Genomic DNA, 18,895 nt, shown 5'->3' on the forward strand with positions numbered 1-18,895 from the left:
AGATGAATTTGTTTTGACTGCCGCCATATTGAATATACGTCGGACCCGTTCGTGTATTTATGCCGCCCCGTTTGTAGCGTCCCAAGCGAGTAAAACCTGATCCAAGTCTTTCGCTAGGTGGTGTCTTACGGTCTATGTACGAATATTCGAAAGAGACAAGAAAACATGGATAAGAAAAAAAAAGAAAAATACATCTATTTTGTCATTCTTCGGCAGAAAGAGAGTATATTCACCTGAAAAAACTGATACCCCTGATACCCAAGGTAATTAGTCATACTAGATTTACAACAACAACTACTGCAACATCAATTACTACAACAGCAACCACTACTATTACTACCACTGGTGACTACTACTACTACTACTACTATAGACCTACACCAAACTGAAAACAAGTTAATAAAATAAATTATAATTTACAAGGAGGAGATAATATAGATGTGATATATAGTGGCCTGTGGTTGAATTCCAAAATATTGCCACTGATTAAACAATATCTCAATATATTTGGTTGAAGCATTGATTTTTGTCATCTACATTGCTTCATATGGCTTCTAATACCAAAAAAAAAACAGAATTGAGAAGAAAAAAACAGCCCCTGGGCTGCTCCAGCTGTTCATTGGGCTCGCTTCACTCACTAGGTTCGCTTCAACTGAAGGATAATCACTGGGCCCCCCATTGTAGAAATGGGCCCCTGTTTTTTCCCAGGAGGGGCCCTGTGGGCCCCTTGACCTGCAAAACAATCTGAGTCTCTGTGTTATTACACATTATTACACAGCACCACCCTGTTGAAACTTCCAGAATCACCCGTTTGTTTGTCCTTTAAACAAACACTACGTCTACTTCAAAACTATTTTAACATTTTTTTTTTTTTTTTTTACAAACACCTGTGCTGAGCTGAGGTCTGAGTATCCTGACCACAGAAAATCCCCTGAGCTATTATGTTACACTGCGCATGCGTACAAGCTCCGCGCGTGCGCAGTGCAGGCACGGGGCGGTTAGTGCATTTGTAATGACACATTTTGAAAGCACATGAACAACATTGTAACCAAGTTGGAGCTGGAGCTGAAGTGAAACTGGATACTTTTTTTTGCCTTCTTACTTCCTGTAGGAAAGTAGGTAAGATTATACTTTATAATGTAAGAACGACGTTAATAATGTAACAACAACAACAAAGTGAAGAGTTGTGGACAGAGAAGCGGCGGTGGAATGAGAAGTTCTCGACGGTGACGGTGGAATGTCGCAGAGCTCCGGAGCTCCGCAGTCGCTCCCGGGTCCGCCCTCCTCTTCCTCCTCCTTCTCCTCCAACTCCTCCTCCTCTTCCTCGTTGTGCTGCTCTCTGCCCGGGCTGGAGGCCCCAGCGGCGGGATGCAGCACCGTCCTGATGTCGGTCCGAGTGTCGGGGAGTCACTCCGGGCTCCGGCCGCTGTGTGCGCCGGGCTGCGGGGACCAGGCTCTGCGGCTCCAGCTCAGCATGGACCCGGGGAAGGCGGGGGAATTCCGACTGGCCCTGAGACACAGCAGCGGAACGAATGCGGTAACCGGATCCTCTCATCCGCTCACACAGCCTCTACACTCGAACCTTTCACACGCTTTCTCTCGCTTCATGGGTTTTCAGAGCGACATTGTATTTCCGCTCGACCATTCGGCATCACGTGATCAGTGTTATTGCTTACAGCCTCGACGCTGAAAGTTAGAATCACTGCAGTCACAGCCAGGAACTCAGGAACTTTAGCTGTTTCTTAAACTTGCAGTGTTTGGGAAATGAGGTAGTTAAACACAGCTACATAACCCCCCCCAAAAAGTGACTCGTGACCTCACAAGTCGAAAACTCTGACGTCATCACATTCGACGTGTATGCAGATTTGCATATCAAGGATGATAAGAAGAGGAGAGGAGAGCGAACACTGTTCCACTCAAAATACTGCACCTGTGCTCTGGTCTTAGTGAATATGAGCTTTGTTTTTTCTTGTGAGGCTCATAATTAGAGTTCTCTCTCTCTCTCACACACTCACTCTCTCACACTCACTCTCTCTGACTTTCTATGTCTCTCTCTCTCTTGCTGTCTCTCTCACTCTCTCTGTTTCTGTGTCCCTCTGGCTCTATCTCTGTGTGTCTCTTTCTCCATCTCTGTGTGTCTCTATCTCTTTGTCTCACTCTGTCTGCCTCTCTGTCTCTGCTTGTCTCTCTGTGTCTCTCTCTTGCTCTTTCTCACTCTCTCTGTCTCTCTCACTCTATCTCTGTGTCTCTGTCTCTCTCTCTTGCTGTCTCTCTCTGTCTTTGTGTCTCTCTCTTTGTCTCTCTTTGTCTCACTCTGTCTCTCTCTGTCTCTGTGTCTCTCTCTGTCTCTCTCTCTTGCTGTCTCTCTCACTCTCTGTCTCTATCTCTGTGTGTCTGTCTGTCTCTCTATCTCACTCTGTCTGTCTGTCTCTCTCTCTCTGTGTGTCTCTCTCACTCTATCTCTGTGTGTCTCTTTTCTGTCTCTCTGTCTCTCTCTCTCTCGCTGTCTCTCTCACTCTATCTATGTGTCTCTCTGTCTCTCTCTTTGTCTCTCTGTCTCTCGCTGTCTGGCTCTATCTCTGTGTGTCTCTTTCTCCATCTCTGTGTGTCTCTCTCTTTGTCTCACTCTGTCTCTCTCTGTGTCTCTCTCTCTCTTGCTGTCTCTCTCACTCTTTGTCTCTGTGTCTCTCTCACTGTATCTCTGTGTGTGTCTGTCTCTTGCTGTCTCTCTCTGTCTCTGTGTGTCTTTCTCTGTCTGTGTGTCTCTTTCTCTGTCTCTCTGTCTCTGTGTCTCACTCTGTCTCTGTCTCTCTCTCTTGCTGTCTGTGTCTCTCTCTCTCTCTCTCTCTCTCTTTGTCTCACTCTGTCTGTCTCTCTCTTGCTGTCTCTCTCACTCTATCTCTGTGTCTCTGTATCTCTCTGTCTGTCTCTCTGCCTCTCGCTCTCACTGTCTGTCTTGCTCTCTCTGTCTCTGTGTCTCTCTTTGTCTCTACCTCTGGATCTTTCTCTTGCTGTCTCTCTCACTGGCTTGCTGTCTGTCTCTCTCTCTCTATCGCTGTCTCTGTCTCTCTCTCTCTCTCTCCCACATGAAAGTTTGCTATCAAACTGTGGTTTCAAAAACCCATAACAAAACCCTGAATAGTGCATTAGTGTGCCTCGATAATTGTATCTGTATTTGCATGCGTTTAGAACATGTTATAATTTATTAATCTCAAGTGGGCTTTTATTGTTAGCTCATCCGGCTGCAGGCCAGGCCGGATAAGATTATGCGATCAAGTGTTGTCTGTCGTCATCGTCCGTCCACAATTTACAGAAATTGCTACTCCTCCTACAGGATTGATTGGATTTCGATCAAACTTACATACAATGTTCCCCAGGTGGGTGTGCATAAAACTTGTCAAGATGGTGGCGCCACCTGTCATATTTACGATTTTATGGGTGTCTCAGGCCGGTATGAGCTACAGCCTCATTGAGGCTATTTTTGTCATTCCTTTATATAGCTTGTATACATTTGTATAAAAAATGTCATTTCTCCAGGACCATGGTGCAACACAGGACAGTACGCAAGACTTCATAAAGTGCACACAGGGTAAATCCACCTCAAATAATCAGATTTCAGAAAATGTTCCCACCTGACCATTCCAGATTTACTTCAGACTGTCAAAAATTAAAGGAAAACTCCGGAGTGAAATGCTTTTTAGGTCTGTTTTCGCATTATTGGGAGTGCATACGTTGGGTTGCTATCATAATCACGTCAACCGGATGTGTTTTGAGAAAATTAGTTTTTTGTGATTTCAACCGGAAAGCGCTAACACGGCAGTGCGCGGGACATGTCTTTTTGCCGATACAAAACGCTAGTTTTAAAACCATTGCAAAGCTCAAAACAACATGACAGTTCTGTGGAAGTGAGTGTAGGGTTCCTACAAGCAAAACGAGTTGTCCCTGGCTCTGCATGTGCACGGATAGAGTGTGTAGAAGAGTAAATAAAAATCCAGCGACCTTACTTGAAGTCGGTCTTCCTCAGACGCCATCTTGAGAGGACAGTCCGTAAAAGTCGAGCGCCGAGTGCAGAGCCCATCCCGCTGGAAATGCACCATGGGCTCTGCATTCGGCACTCGACTTTTCAGGTAAGGTCGCTGGATTTTTATTTACTCTTCTAACACACTCTATCCATGCACATGCAGATGGTAAAGTGCCATCCGTGTTAAGAGGCGCTTACACACCATGCACGTAATCCGTGCCGGTTCCCGAGTTAGAGCTGGAGAGTCATGTACTGTAATTGAATGACTGAAGCTGAAAATAAAGCTGACACTTGGTGAGCATCAACTGGTGGTTTTATTCTTATTCCTATTCCTATTAGTGACATATAGTGACAACTATATGTCACTAATATAGTTGATTATTAATTATAATAAGTCTACAATCACAGAAACTTTTGGCAAAAAAAATATCTCATTAATATTACCCAAAAAGAGTGACTTTCAGGGAAGCTTGCAAGTGCCAGGAAATGCACTAGAATGCATCTCCGAGCATGTAGAACCTGTGAGCTTTCGGGGGCCAAAAGTGGCCCCCAAACCCCCGCCCATTATGACTGGTCCCACCCTGCTGATATTTTTGGTCTAGTTAGAACCCTGCTGTATATATACAAAAGATACGAAAAAACGCTGCCCTTAAGGTCCAGTCGTCTACCTTGAAGACTATTTGATTTTTTCCCGCTTGCTAGTTTATACCCCGAGTTATGATGAGTCACGAGAATCAGTCATCTAAAACCTTTTTATTTCACCTCAATAGCTCATTAAAATGCAATGACGTTTAAATATCTTCTGGGTTTGGATCACATCCTCATGCATAATGCAGGCATGAAAAAATAAGCTTAATAAATCAATAAAATCTTTTCAGACCAAAGTTCAGCTCCATGTTCAGAATAGATTTAATCGAATGGCTTTCAGCACAGAAGCGTAGGTCTGAATTCAGAGTGCAGCTTTTATTTATGAAGAAGAACAAATGTTTATTCAAAGTGAACTGGATATAGGTTTTAGATAAAAATGAGCTGTGAATAGAACAGAGAGCAGCCTTTGTGTAAGAAATACCACACAGACTGTCAGGGTGATGGGATCAGAACCTCGAGGTACAGTATAACCACATGGTTCTGCTGTTATACTACAGCTGTTTAAAAACAATTACAACGTGTAATTTATTGATTCATGATACGTCACTCTTTGTAATGATTTATTGTGAGTTATGTTGTGGAACATCCAGTAGACATTAGTTCCTGTTATTACTGAGATTATAGTTGCGATAAACAGTCATTCCCTCACCAATCTCTCTCTCTGTCGCTCTCTCCCTCCCTCACCCTCCCTCCCTCTCTCTCACTCTGTCTCTCCCTCCCTGCCTCCCTCTCTCTCCTTCTCTCTCTCCCTCCTCTCTCTCTCCCTCCCTGCCTCCCTCTCTCTCCTTCTCTCTCTCCCTCCTCTCTCTCTCCCACCCTGCCTCCCTCTCTCCTTCTCTCTCTCTCTCCCTCCTCTCTCTCTCCCACCCTGCCTCCCTCTCTCCTTCTCTCTCTCCCTCCCTCTCTCTCTCCCTCCCTGCCTCCCTCCCTCTCTCTCTCTCTCTCTCTCTCTCCTTCTCTCTCTCCCTCCTCTCTCTCTCCCTACCTGCCTCCCTCTCTCCTTCTCTCTCTCTCCCTCCCTTTCTCTGTCAAGTCTCTCTCTCTCACTGTCTCTCTCTTCTTCCCTCCCTCCCTCCCTCCCTCCCTCCCTCCCTCTCAAGTCTCTGTCTCTTTCCCTCCCTCCCTCCCTCCCTCCCTCCCTCCCTCTCAAGTCTCTGTATCACTCTGTCTCCCTCTCTCTCCCTGCCTCCCTCTTTCTCTCTCCCTCCCTCTCTCTCTGTCAAGTCTCTGTCTCTCTCTTCTTCCTTCCCTCCCTCCCTCCCTCCCTCCCTCCCTCCCTCCCTCCCTCTCAAGTCTCTGTCTCTTTCTCTCTCTCCCTCCCTCTCAAGTCTCTGTCTCTCACTCTGTCTCTCTGTCTCTCTCTTTCTCTCTCCCTGCCTCCCTCTCTCTCCCTGCCTCCCTCTCTCTCTCTCTCTCTCTCTCTCTCTCTCTCTCTCAGAGAACTGACACTGGAAACTCCTTTCAGAAATGTTAAATAAACATCTCATCTCATTATCTCTAGCCACTTTATCCTGTTCTACAGGGTCGCAGGCAAGCTGGAGCCTATCCCAGCTGACTATGGGCGAAAGGCGGGGTTCACCCTGGACAAGTCGCCAGGTCATCACAGGGCTGACACATAGGCACAGACAACCATTCACACTCACATTCACACCTACGCTCAATTTAGAGTCACCAGTTAACCTAACCTGCATGTCTTTGGACTGTGGGGGAAACCGGAGCACCCGGAGGAAACCCACGCAGACATGGGGAGAACATGCAAACTCCACACAGAAAGGCCCTCGCCGGTGTGTGTTATTTTCAATGACAGTTCTGGCTGTAACATGAGTGACAGGTTTATATTAATGTCTTTGTAGTAATGTGTTATCTTTTCAGTGACTCAAACAGGTCTGAGAAAAAGCTGGTTGACAAAGTAAGATTACACATTTTACTTTGTCAAACAGCTTTAATCAGATCTGTTTGAGTCACTGAAAAGATAACACATTACTACAAAGACATTAATATAAACCTGTCACTCATGTTACAGCCAGAACTGTCATTGAAAATAACACACACTGTCTGACCAATCAGATCGGAGAACTCAACCTAATCTCAGAGTATTTATTCAGCGGTTCAGTAGAATTTGTTAACACTCATTATCTGTGGGTCTTCACTGCAGTGTGAAAAAATACGCTGATAAACCTGGTAAGAGTCACAGGAGGAGGAGCACAACAGAGTTAACATTACAGAAGTTCATCGTTAGTGTTTTATTCAGCACACTCGCAGCTGAGTTGTAAATATTTTCAATGCTTCTCTTGTATGATGTTTTAATAACTAAGAGTTGATGTCTCAGTGTGTGTATACATATGAAGTTATGAAGGTGAGCTTTAATGTTTGATTTTTTTTTTAATTAAGAAAAGTATCCACATTCAAGTTAGTTACAGCAGTTCGCACAGACACAACAGCACAGTGCCACAGCAAGATGCCATTTCCAGTGCAAACAAAAGCCTAAACAATCCCATTATCCATGCCCCCCAAATACGTAAATACAACCCCGATTCCAAAAAAGTTGGGACAAAGTACAAATTGTAAATAAAAATGGAATGCAATAATTTACAAATCTCAAACTGATATTGTATTCACAATAGAACACAGACAACATATCAAATGTTGAAAGTGAGACATTTTGAAATTTCATGCCAAATATTGGCTCATTTGAAATTTCATGACAGCAACACATCTCAAAAAAGTTGGGACAGGGGCAATAAGAGGCTGGAAAAGTTAAAGGTACAAAAAAGGAACAGCTGGAGGACCAAATTGCAACTCATTAGGTCAATTGGCAATAGGTCATTAACATGACTGGGTATAAAAAGAGCATCTTGGAGTGGCAGCGGCTCTCAGAAGTAAAGATGGGAAGAGGATCACCAATCCCCCTAATTCTGCGCCGACAAATAGTGGAGCAATATCAGAAAGGAGTTCGACAGTGTAAAATTGCAAAGAGTTTGAACAGATCATCATCTACAGTGCATAATATCATCAAAAGATTCAGAGAATCTGGAAGAATCTCTGTGCGTAAGGGTCAAGGCCGGAAAACCATACTGGGTGCCTGTGATCTTCGGGCCTTTAGACGGCACTGCATCACATACAGGCATGCTTCTGTATTGGAAATCACAAAATGGGCTCAGGAATATTTCCAGAGAACATTATCTGTGAACACAATTCACCGTGCCATCCGCCGTTGCCAGCTAAAACTCTATAGTTCAAAGAAGAAGCCGTATCTAAACATGATCCAGAAGCGCAGATGTCTTCTCTGGGCCAAGGCTCATTTAAAATGGACTGTGGCAAAGTGGAAAACTGTTCTGCGGTCAGACGAATCAAAATGTGAAGTTCTTTATGGAAATCAGGGACGCCGTGTCATTCGGACTAAAGAGGAGAAGGATGACCCAAGTTGTTATCAGCGCTCAGTTCAGAAGCCTGCATCTCTGATGGTATGGGGTTGCATTCGTGCATGTGGCATGGGCAGCTTACACATCTGGAAAGACACCATCAGTGCTGAAAGGTATATCCAGGTTCTAGAGCAACATATGCTCCCATCCAGATGACGTCTCTTTCAGGGAAGAACTTGCATTTTCCAACATGACAATGCCAAACCACATACTGCATCAATTACAGCATCATGGCTGCATAGAAGAAGGGTCCGGGTACTGAACTGGCCAGCCTGCAGTCCAGATCTTTCACCCATAGAAAACATTTGGCACATCATAAAATGGAAGATACGACAAAAAAGATCTAAGACAGTTGAGCAACTAGAATCCTACATTAGACAAGAATGGGTTAACATTCCTATCCCTAAACTTGAGCAACTTGTCTCCTCAGTCCCCAGACGTTTACAGACTGTTGTAAAGAGAAAAGGGGATGTCTCACAGTGGTAAACATGGCCTTGTCCCAACTTTTTTGAGATGTGTTGTCATGAAATTTAAAATCATCTAATTTTTCTCTTTAAATGATAGATTTTCTCAGTTTAAACATTTGATATGTCATCTATGTTCTATTCTGAATAAAATATGGAATTTTGAAACTTCCACATCATTGCATTCCGTTTTTATTTACAATTTGTACTTTGTCCCAACTTTTTTGGAATCAGGGTTGTAAATAAAGTAAAATAATAATGATAATAAAGGATAAATCTGTGAAAGTTACCTCCAATTATTATTATTATTATTATTATTAGTAGTAGTAGTAGTAGTAGTAGTTAAACTTCGTGCTCAACTCACTTTTCTTCAGCCAACCTGAAAAGTTCGTCCTCACTGTGCCAAGTTCCCCTATGATGATGAGATAATGAGAACATTCTTGCAATGCCAAATAGTCTTTATTTCATGCTTCAGTTCATTATATTTTTCCAGCTTGTCTTTTTCTTTGTCTTTTACTCATGTGTCAAAAGGGCAGGCGACGTCTATGATAGCACAGTGTAGTATGCAGTGTTTGACTTAAACCAAAGAATGAGCCAAGGTAATGAAATAAGAAAATGTTGATAAAATAAGACTTTAAGATGATTACAATATCATTACACATCACAATATACTTACGTTCATTTAGCATAGGCCGACTTACGACCAGATCGGTTTACGACCGGTCAGTCGTAACCAAACGCAGTCGTCAGTCGACGACTACCTGTATTTGTCACATGCACACTCAAGCACAGTGAGATTCATCATCTGCATTTAATCCATCTGAAGCAGTGAACACACGTACACACACCCAGAGCAGTGGGCAGCCACACTATAGCGCCTGGGGAGCAGTTAGCAGTCAGGTACCTTGCTCAAGGGCACTTAAGCCCAAGGCCGCCCCACATTAACCTAACTGCATGTCTTTGGACTGTAGGGGAAACCAGAGCACTCGGAGGAAACCCACACAGACACGGGGAGAACATGCAAACTCCACACAGAAAGGCCCCCGTCAGCTGCTGGGCTTGAACCCAGCTTTCGAACAGCTTTTCCTTTTTCTTCTTTTATTTGCAGGTGCAGAAGTTAAGTTTGACAGTTTAATGACATCCATTAATGGCATTTAGCAGACCCTCTTATCCAGAGCGATGTACAACACACCCAGAGTAGCCTGGGGAGCAGTTAGGGGCTAGGTGCCTTGCTCAAGTGCACTTCAGCCATTCCGCCTGGTCTAGGGAATCAATCCGGCGACCTTCTGGTCCCAAACCTGCTTCTCTAACCATTAGGCCATGGCATTAGCTGTACTTCCCGAGTTTCATTAGTTCCATTCATTTCGTTCGTCTCATTAGGTGAAAAACCAGCTGCCTCTCCAGTGTTTGTAGATGTTCTGGCTCTTCACAGGCTCACCACACTGCACAAACAAGCAAGCAAACAGTCTTTTCTCCTGACGCCGTGTCTGTGTCTTTTCTGGTCTGGTTTTACCAGGACGCTGTGCGCTGCTTTTTTACAGTCCATGCAGCACAGCGCAACCGTAAACGGTTCCTTCCGGCCTAACGCCCTATAGGTTCTTGACATTTTATTTGTTTATTTGTTAATTTTTTTTCCTCCACTTTATCCATTTAAACAGTTCACATTCCTTTTGGTTAGAGGTTTTGATTTTCTCTTCCTGTCTTGCTATTTCACTTGTCTCCAGTTTGACTTGACAGCTGAGTTTTTGACATTAGCTTTGGTTTATGGGTCATATCCTGATGTTCAAAGCTGCAACAAAGATATTTTCTTCATGAATATGTGATTTTTTTTTTTTTTTTGCTGGACACAGCTTTATGAGATGTTCTACTGCTTCTAGGCTTTCCATTAATAGTGAAGATTTCTGTCAGCAAAAATATTCTTCTTTTGGATGCTCCTGTTAGGGATCGCCACAGTGGATCTGTTCTGCATATTTAATTTGGCATAGGGTTTTACCCCAGATGGCCTTCCTGACGCAATCTATCCAGGCTTGGGACTGACATAGATTATGCACTACGCAAGCATGCACTGGCTTGTGCAACCCCAGTGGCTGGGTATTTTACCTAATCTGCATGTCTATGAACTGTGGAGGAATCCCACACAGACACGGGGAGAACATGCAAACTTCACACAGAAAGGCCGCCGTCAGCCGAGAACCCGGAACCTTCTTGCTGTGAGGCAACAGTGCTAACCACTGCACCACAGTGCTGCCCTTCTGTCACCAAAAATATTTGTGTAAAATAAAGTCTTCAGTTGCAAAAAGATATGTCTCGCTTTTGACCCATATATAAATGCCAAGAGTTGACTCTGAGCAGTGATGCCGAGAGGTGATAACTTGTGTAAATTCCTTATTTCTAAATCAAGTGGGACAGAAACTGAATCTTTTGATGAAATGTACAGCAAGTGAAATGGTGCAGTGCGCTAGTATCAGTCCTAAAATTGTCCCGACGATAAGATAATATGAATAGGCTCTTTGCTGCGTTATTGTTGATTGTAATCTCGTTCATGCTGCTGAAGATCTCATTACTAACTAACTTATTACACAATCATCCCTGCTAATAATCAACTAAACCTGAGACAGTGTCTGAGATTGAACTGGGCTGAAAATTAACAGGTAATTAACAAGCACTGTGCGTTTAGGTTATCTTTGGTCGTTCAGCTGCAGTGTTTGATTTATGTGAGGTTCTATGAATGCCTTTATTGTTGCACATATCCAACCCTGGTTACAGTGATCCTGCTGTAAATTCACACGTCTCTTATTTTTTTCCCCCCATTAGTCCATCGCTGAGTTTGATCTCAGGACAGTGCGCTATGAAGTCAAGACCCCACGGAGTCATGAGCTGATTTTGGTCGCACCCCCTCATGACCGCATCACCTTCAACTTCCGCAGCGAACAGGAAGCACAAGCCTGGGCCACAGTGGTGATGTCATCACTCCGCGAGGCCCATCGAGGTGAGACACACTGTCCTACTCCTCCTCTCATTGCCTGATGATTGTCTTCATTTGTAATCATGTCTTGTAAAAAAAATATTTATCCCCCTTGGTGTTTGTCCTGTTTTGTCGCATTACAAGCATTAATTATTATTATTACAAGAATTAAAATGCATTTTTGGAGGGTTAGCACCATTTGATTTACACGACATGCCTACCACTTTAAAGGTGCGATTTTATATTTCATTTATTGTGACACAAATAATAATTAAGATGGGAAAAAACCCCAGAAATCTGGAGTGTGCACAGGTATTCACCCCCTTTCATATGAAACCCCTAAATAAAAGCTGGTCCAAACAATTCACTTCATAAGTCTTATAATTAGTTGATTAAGATCCACCTGTGTGCAATCAAAGTGTCACATGATCTGTCACATGATGTCTGTATAAATCAACCTGTTCTGGAAGGACCCTGACTCTGCAACACTACGAAGCAAGCAACATGAAAACCAAGGAGCCTCCAAACAGGTCAGAGACAAAGTTGTGAAGAAGTATAGATCAGGGTTGGGTTATAAAAAATATCCCAAACTTTGAATATCCCAGGGAGCTCCATTAAATCCATTATAGCAAAATGGAAAGAATATGGCACCACTACAAACCTGACAAGAGAAGGCCACCCACAAAACTCACAGACAGGGCAAGGAGGGCATTAATCAGAGATGCAACAAAGACACCAAAGAGAACACTGAAGGAGCTGCAAAGATCCACAGCGGAGATGGGAGTATCTGTCCATAGGACCACTTTAAGCCGTACACTCCACAGAGTGGGCGGGGCTTTATGGAAGAGTGGCCAGAAAAAAGCCATTGCTTCAGAAAACACATTTGGAATTTGTCCAACGGCATGTGGCAGACTCCCCAAACACATGGAAGAAGATTCTCTGGTCACAGACATAAGACTAAAATTGATCTTTTTGGCCATCATGCAAAATGCCATGTGTGGCACAAACCCATCACACTAAGAACACTATTCCTACAGTGAAGCATGGTGGTGGCAGCATCATGCTGTGGGGATGTTTTTCATCTTCAGGGACAGGAAAGTTGGTCAGGACTGAAGGAAAGATGGACGGCACTAAATACAGGGCAATTCTGGAGGAAAACCTGTTTGAGTCAGCCAGAGGTTTGAGACTGGGACGAAGGTTCATGGTACAGCAGGACAACGACCCTAAACATACTGCTAAAGCTACACTGGAGTGGTTTAAAGGAAAGCATTTAAATCTCTTGGAATGGTCTAATCAAAGTCCAAGCCTCAATCCAATTGAGAATCTGTGGCATAACTTGAAGATTGCTGTACACCAACGCAACCCATCTAACTTGAAGGAGTTGGAGCAGTTTTTGCCTTGAGGAATGGACAAAAATCCCAGTAGCTAGATGTGCTAAGCTAATAGAAATGTACCCCAAGAGACTTGCAGCAAAAGGTGGCTCTACAAAGTATTGACTTGGGGGGGGAATACCCATTCACACTCGAGATTTCTGTTTTTTCATCTTAATTATTGTTTGTGTCACAATAAAACAACAGTTTTCACATTTAAAGTTGTAGGCATGTTGTGTAAATCAAATGATGCTAACCCTCCAAAAATTAATTTTAATTCCAGCTTTTAATGCGACAAAACAGGACAAACACCAAGGGGGATGAATATTTTTTGCAAGACACTGTATAACACACATTTTTCTGATAATATTTAAAGAAGATAAGGAATTTATGTTGAACACTTCTTTATATGTGAACCATTTTGGTACAACAGTCATAAGCTACACGTGCAAAAGTGACATTTTAATGAAGTACTTATATATATTCGGATTTCTTTTTGAAAATCTTCACTGTGTATTTGTGTAAAATAAGTACAGATTCTGTCATATCTGTGTGTTATATTATCATGCACAGAAATGACTAAACACCAAACTCAGGGCACTCTGTACCAAGTACGGTATTTTTATTATTATTAATAAAATTAGATTTTTTTTTTTCAGTACTCAAGTGGTGGTGCATTCCTAGCAGCATCTGAAATGTAATGATGAGTTTTGTATTATTTTCTTTTCAGGTTTATGATTCACCCTACAGCGTTTTCTCCTAGTAGTAAAGAAAGTTCTTTCTCGTTTAAACTGACTCTGTGCATCTCCTCCCCATCAGTGGCCACTGGTTGTCCTGCCGATGATGGACAGCTGCTAGCCCAGCCGCTGGTTGTACAAATGCCTGCCTTGCTGTCCAGCACCGGTACGTCCTCGCATCCTCTCCTCGCCCTCTGTCTCCAAACAAAGCACAAAAGTCTCGATTGTGCATTGTGTAGCTCAAAAAAAAAAAAATCAGACTCTCTCTCTTTCATCCTGCTGTTCTGCATACTTACTCTCTCCCACACAGACTGTTCACAGGAAAATATTTTCAAAACGCTTTAAAAAGTTATTCCAATCAAATTCAGTCTTAATGTGCAAAATGTTCTGCGCTTGTGCTTCCTGAACAAACAGCGAGTAAAATCAATCATGAGTCATGTCTGTGCACTGTCACACACGCACTTCTCTTTTCTTGTTTTTTTATCACTCTTCTCTTGCTTTTATCTTGTTCTCTCTCTCTCTCTCTCTCTCTCTCTCTGTGTAGAGGAGTTGTGTATGGAGCTGGTTCGGGCGATAGAGGCCGGTGATGTTCAGGCTGCGTCTGTGTGTGCGGAGTCTCTGGCTCGTCAGCACACACCATTGTGCATTCAGCCAAATCAGAAACACTACACCAACAAGGAGATCAGGTACAAATCAGAAAATATCTGTTCGTATGTCCTTCATCATATCTACATTATATATCGATATATTATACGGACACGAGTGTTTTACTGAGAAATACATCACTCGTATTTTTCATACGAGCTCCATCCGGGACACGGAGAATCAAAACCATGTACGTCACTTGTGAGGGAATCGATGAATTGTTTTGATAAATTTGGGGACTTTGTGTTTGTGAATGTGTCGATATAATAAAAAGAAAATCACACGTTGGCTTGCAGATATGAAGTTTATCTTCTCGTGTTGAAAAACGCTCATTTTTCATACGAAATACATCGCAGATCTGAGTGACATATTTAAATAATATTGGCTGGCTTTGAGTGGTCTATCAGATATATTCCATTCAGCTAGCATGATACTGAGTGAATTGAAGGCAAGTAGCTGAATGGAATATATCTGATATACCATGAAAAAAATCCAGCCAATATTATAATTATTATACATACACATTCCTTTCGGGTGCTCAACGCGTCTTTCTCTTTCAAAATTCTCTCAAAATCTACCGTATTTAACGAAGCAAACCTGGCGGCCATGTTTGTTTACAAATTGTCACAGTCGCTCGCTAGTGCGGAAGTTTTACATCGCCGACATGTGACGTCATGTTGTCTTGACAACCGTGCAATATCATAAACCATCTTCAACGCTTATTTTCCATTGGGTAGAGTGACGTAATACATGTAGGATAAGCAATATGCTAACAATATTGCATGCTATCAAACCAAATGAATGAAACCCGCTAGAAGGGAATAGAACACATTTTTATTCCATTGAAAAAGTGTCCTGTATGCATAATAATTAAATAATATTGGCTGGTGTTGAGTGGTATATCAGATATATTCCATTCAGCTAGCATAATATTAAATGAGTCGAAGGCAAGTAGCTGAATGAAATATATCTGATAGACCATGAAAAAAAGCCAGCCAATATTATTATTGATGATTATTATTATTATTATTATTATTATTATTATTATAGATACTCTCTTCATATCAGCATTCTCAAAGGCCAACACTAGCTTACCCGCGACTCGGTGCTGTTAGCGCAGCAGTCCAGTTACCTTCTAGCCAGTGTAGTGTTAGCGAAAGCCAGTGCTTGCACAGTCAATCCGAATATTCTTATTATTTTCCCTGTGTAATTTACTGAGTTACTTTTAAAATCAACATCGACAATTATACACAATGGAGCGACCTGGCAGCCAAAATTCTCTCAATCTTCCACTTTTAATGAAGCAAACCCCGCGGCCATATTTGTTCACAAATTGTCACAGTCATTCGCTAGCGTGGAAGTTTTATATCTCCGATGTGTCTCTTTTCCAGTTTTTCGATGTCCGTTGGTCTGTTTTTCTCTTGTAAATTTGAGTGAAAAATATCTAATGAAGTTTTGGTAGCCTTTCAGGTGTTCAGCGCATCTTTAGTTTTCAGTTTATTTATTTAGTGCTTAATTATAGCATAGCTAATCCTAGCAGTAGCACTGGATTAGTCTCGTCTTCTCGCTTTCCCAGTGAACAAAGAAATAGTTCTGTGCATGCGCAGCAGAAAAGTTTTGTCATCGGATATTCGTATGCGCTCTGACGTGACATCGTGTTGTCTTGACAACATGCAATATTGTAACAATATTGCACGCTTATTCTCCATTGGATAGAGTGACGTAATACGTGGAGGATAAGCGGTATGCGAACAGTATTGCATGCTATCAATAAACCTGCTAGAAGGGAATAGAATACGTTTTTATTCCATGGAAAAAGTATCCTGTATGTATAATAATTCCCGATATTTCAGTCCGATGACGTCACTCCCAGTGTTTTCCCGCTGATGCGTGTTGTCAAAATGGCGAACCGGTTCAAATTTAAATTATTTTGATTAACTTGTGCATTTTTTTTTGTGTGGATGTGTCCATTTAATATAAAGAGCATTACACGGTGGCGTGAATATATATTTCACGAGTGAGTAAAGCAAACGAGTGAGACATTTTTCAACACGAGAAGATAAACTTCATATATTCACCACTCAAAAATAAACTTCATATATTCGCACAACTGTGTTATATTTTTTATCAGTTGCTTAAGGTTAATTTCTCTTCTGTTATGTTGAATAGAAATGACTTCATGCTGAACAATTTGTAAAGGAAACTTTATACATTACATATCCAGGTTTAGATTAATTTGCATTTTATTGTATTGTGATTGTATTTTATTATTTGTGCATTTTAATTTGATGGTGTAACATTCATTGTCTGCTTGCTGGTGAATGATGGCTTAATTAAAACTTTATTTTTAAATAATTAACAATAGGAAATTCATCTCATCTCATTATCTCTAGCCGCTTTATCCTTCTACAGGGTCGCAGGCAAGCTGGAGCCTATCCCAGCTGACTACGGGCGAAAGGCGGGGTACACCCTGGACAAGTCGCCAGGTCATCACAGGGCTGACACATAGACACAGACAACCATTCACACTCACATTCACACCTACGGTCAATTTAGAGTCACCAGTTAACCTAACCTGCATGTCTTTGGACTGTGGGGGAAACCGGAGCACCCGGAGGAAACCCACGCGGACACGGGGAGAACATGCAAACTCCACACAGAAAGGCCCTCGCCGGCCCCGGGGCTCAAACCCAGGACCTTCTTGCTGTGAGGCGACAGCGCTAACCACTACACCACCGTGCCACCACAATAGGAAATTGAAACAGATAATTTCTCTCAGTATAAACTGTCAAGAGTTTGTACATGACGTGAAAAGACAGTGACCACGTTGTCATTCTTTCTGTTTGTCCTCTAGTTTGTCAGTAGTGTTGGAGGACGCTTCGTCTTCCTGTTGTGTCACCGTTAAAGTCTTCCCCCACACCACGGTGGCTGCTCTTAAACAGCAGGTGAGCATAGACAAATCTTATCTTATTACAAAGTAAGACGTGAATAAGAAAGTGTGTTTAAAGGAACATTCCACCGTACTTCCATAATGAAATATGCTCTTATCTGAATTGAGACAAGCTGCTCCGTACCTCTCTGAGCTTTGCGCGACCTCCCAGTCAGTCAGACGCAGTCAGATGCGTTGTCACTCCTGCTAGCAATGTAGCTAGGCTCAGCATGGCCAATGGTATTTTTTGGGGCTGTAGTTAGATGCGACCAAACTCTTCCGCGTTTTTCCTGTTTACATAGGTTTATATGACCAGTGATATGAAACAAGTTCAGTTACACAAATTGAAACGTAGCGATTTTCTATGCTATGGAAAGTCCGCACTATAATGACAGGCATACTAACACCTTCTGCGCGCTTCGGCAGCGCATTGATACGGAGCTCAGATATCAATGCGCTGTCGAAGTGCGCAGAAGGTGTTAGTACGCCTGTCATTATAGTGCGGACTTTCCATAGCATAGAAAATCGCTACGTTTCAATTTGTGTAACTGAACTTGTTTCATATCACTGGTCATATAAACCTATGTAAACAGGAAAAACGCGGAAGAGTTTGGTCGCATCTAACTACAGCCCCAAAAAATACCATTGGCCATGCTGAGCCTAGCTACATTGCTAACAGGAGTGACAGCGCGTCTGACTGACTGGGAGGTCGCGCAAAGCTCGGAGAGGTATGGAGCAGCTCGTCTCAATTCAGATAAGAGCATATTTCATTATGGAAGTACGGTGGACTGTTCCTTTAAACTTGTTCAGCACAGGATGCAAACCTGAAACCAGCAGTGCGTTGTTCTGTATTAATCATTATTACAATTCACTCTCAGCTGTTTCCTCCGCGTGTTACCTGACTGCTTCTTTTTTCTGTGCTCTTTTGTAAATAAATACTTTGCAGTGCTGTGACCAAAAATGACTTTTTTCGATGAGAAAATCTTCCTTCATGTAACAAATTTTGAAATGCAAATGATCATGCTGATTAAATAAATATACAAATGAGTCTATGACATCATCAGTCAACTTCTAGGGACTTTTTGATTACACGTTAGCTACTTTCCCCTGAAAGTATGAGGTAATACTGTGTCTGAGGATAATACTATACAGTGGTGCTTGAAAGTTTGTGAACCCTTTAGAATTGTCTATATCTCTGCATAAATGACCTAAAACATCATCAGATTTTCACACAAGTCCTAAAAGTAGATAAAGAGAACCCAATTTAACAAATGAGGCAAAAATATTATGCTTGGTCATTTATTTATTGAGGAAAATGATCCAATATTACATATCTGTGAGTGACAAAAGTATGTGTTACAAAACCATCTCTAAAGAGTTTGGACTCTAGCAATCCACAGTCAGACAGATTGTGTACAAATGGAGGAAATTCAAGACCATTGTTACCCTCCCCAGGAGTGGTCAACCAACAAAGATCATTCCAAGAGCAAGGCAAGGTCACAAAGGCGAGGTCACAAAGGATCCTAGGGTAACTTCTAAGCAACTGAAGGCCTCTCTCAAATTGGCTAATGTTAATCTTCATGAGTCCACCATCAGGAGAACACTGAACAACAATGGTGTGCATGGCAGGGTTGCAAGGAGAAAGCCACTGCTCTCCAAAAAGAACATTGCTGCTCATCTGCAGTTTGCTAAAG

The 18,895-nt window shown here is 42.3% G+C and overlaps 1 protein-coding gene across 1 annotated transcript in view; it reads left to right on the forward strand.

The window, feature by feature from the left end:
- Positions 1–1,009: 1,009 nt before the first annotated feature.
- Positions 1,010–18,895, forward strand: part of shrprbck1r (sharpin and rbck1 related) — a 45,306-nt gene continuing 27,420 nt past the window's right edge. The window contains exons 1-5 of the mRNA XM_060915455.1: positions 1,010–1,537; positions 11,370–11,544; positions 13,710–13,793; positions 14,172–14,313; positions 17,127–17,217. Coding sequence (XP_060771438.1) covers positions 1,238–1,537; positions 11,370–11,544; positions 13,710–13,793; positions 14,172–14,313; positions 17,127–17,217 — 792 coding nt within the window. The 5' untranslated portion in view covers positions 1,010–1,237. The remainder of the gene's footprint in view (positions 1,538–11,369; positions 11,545–13,709; positions 13,794–14,171; positions 14,314–17,126; positions 17,218–18,895) is intronic.

The sequence above is a fragment of the Neoarius graeffei genome, chromosome 1, assembly GCF_027579695.1.
Source record: "Neoarius graeffei isolate fNeoGra1 chromosome 1, fNeoGra1.pri, whole genome shotgun sequence".
Classification (NCBI taxonomy): domain Eukaryota; kingdom Metazoa; phylum Chordata; class Actinopteri; order Siluriformes; family Ariidae; genus Neoarius; species Neoarius graeffei.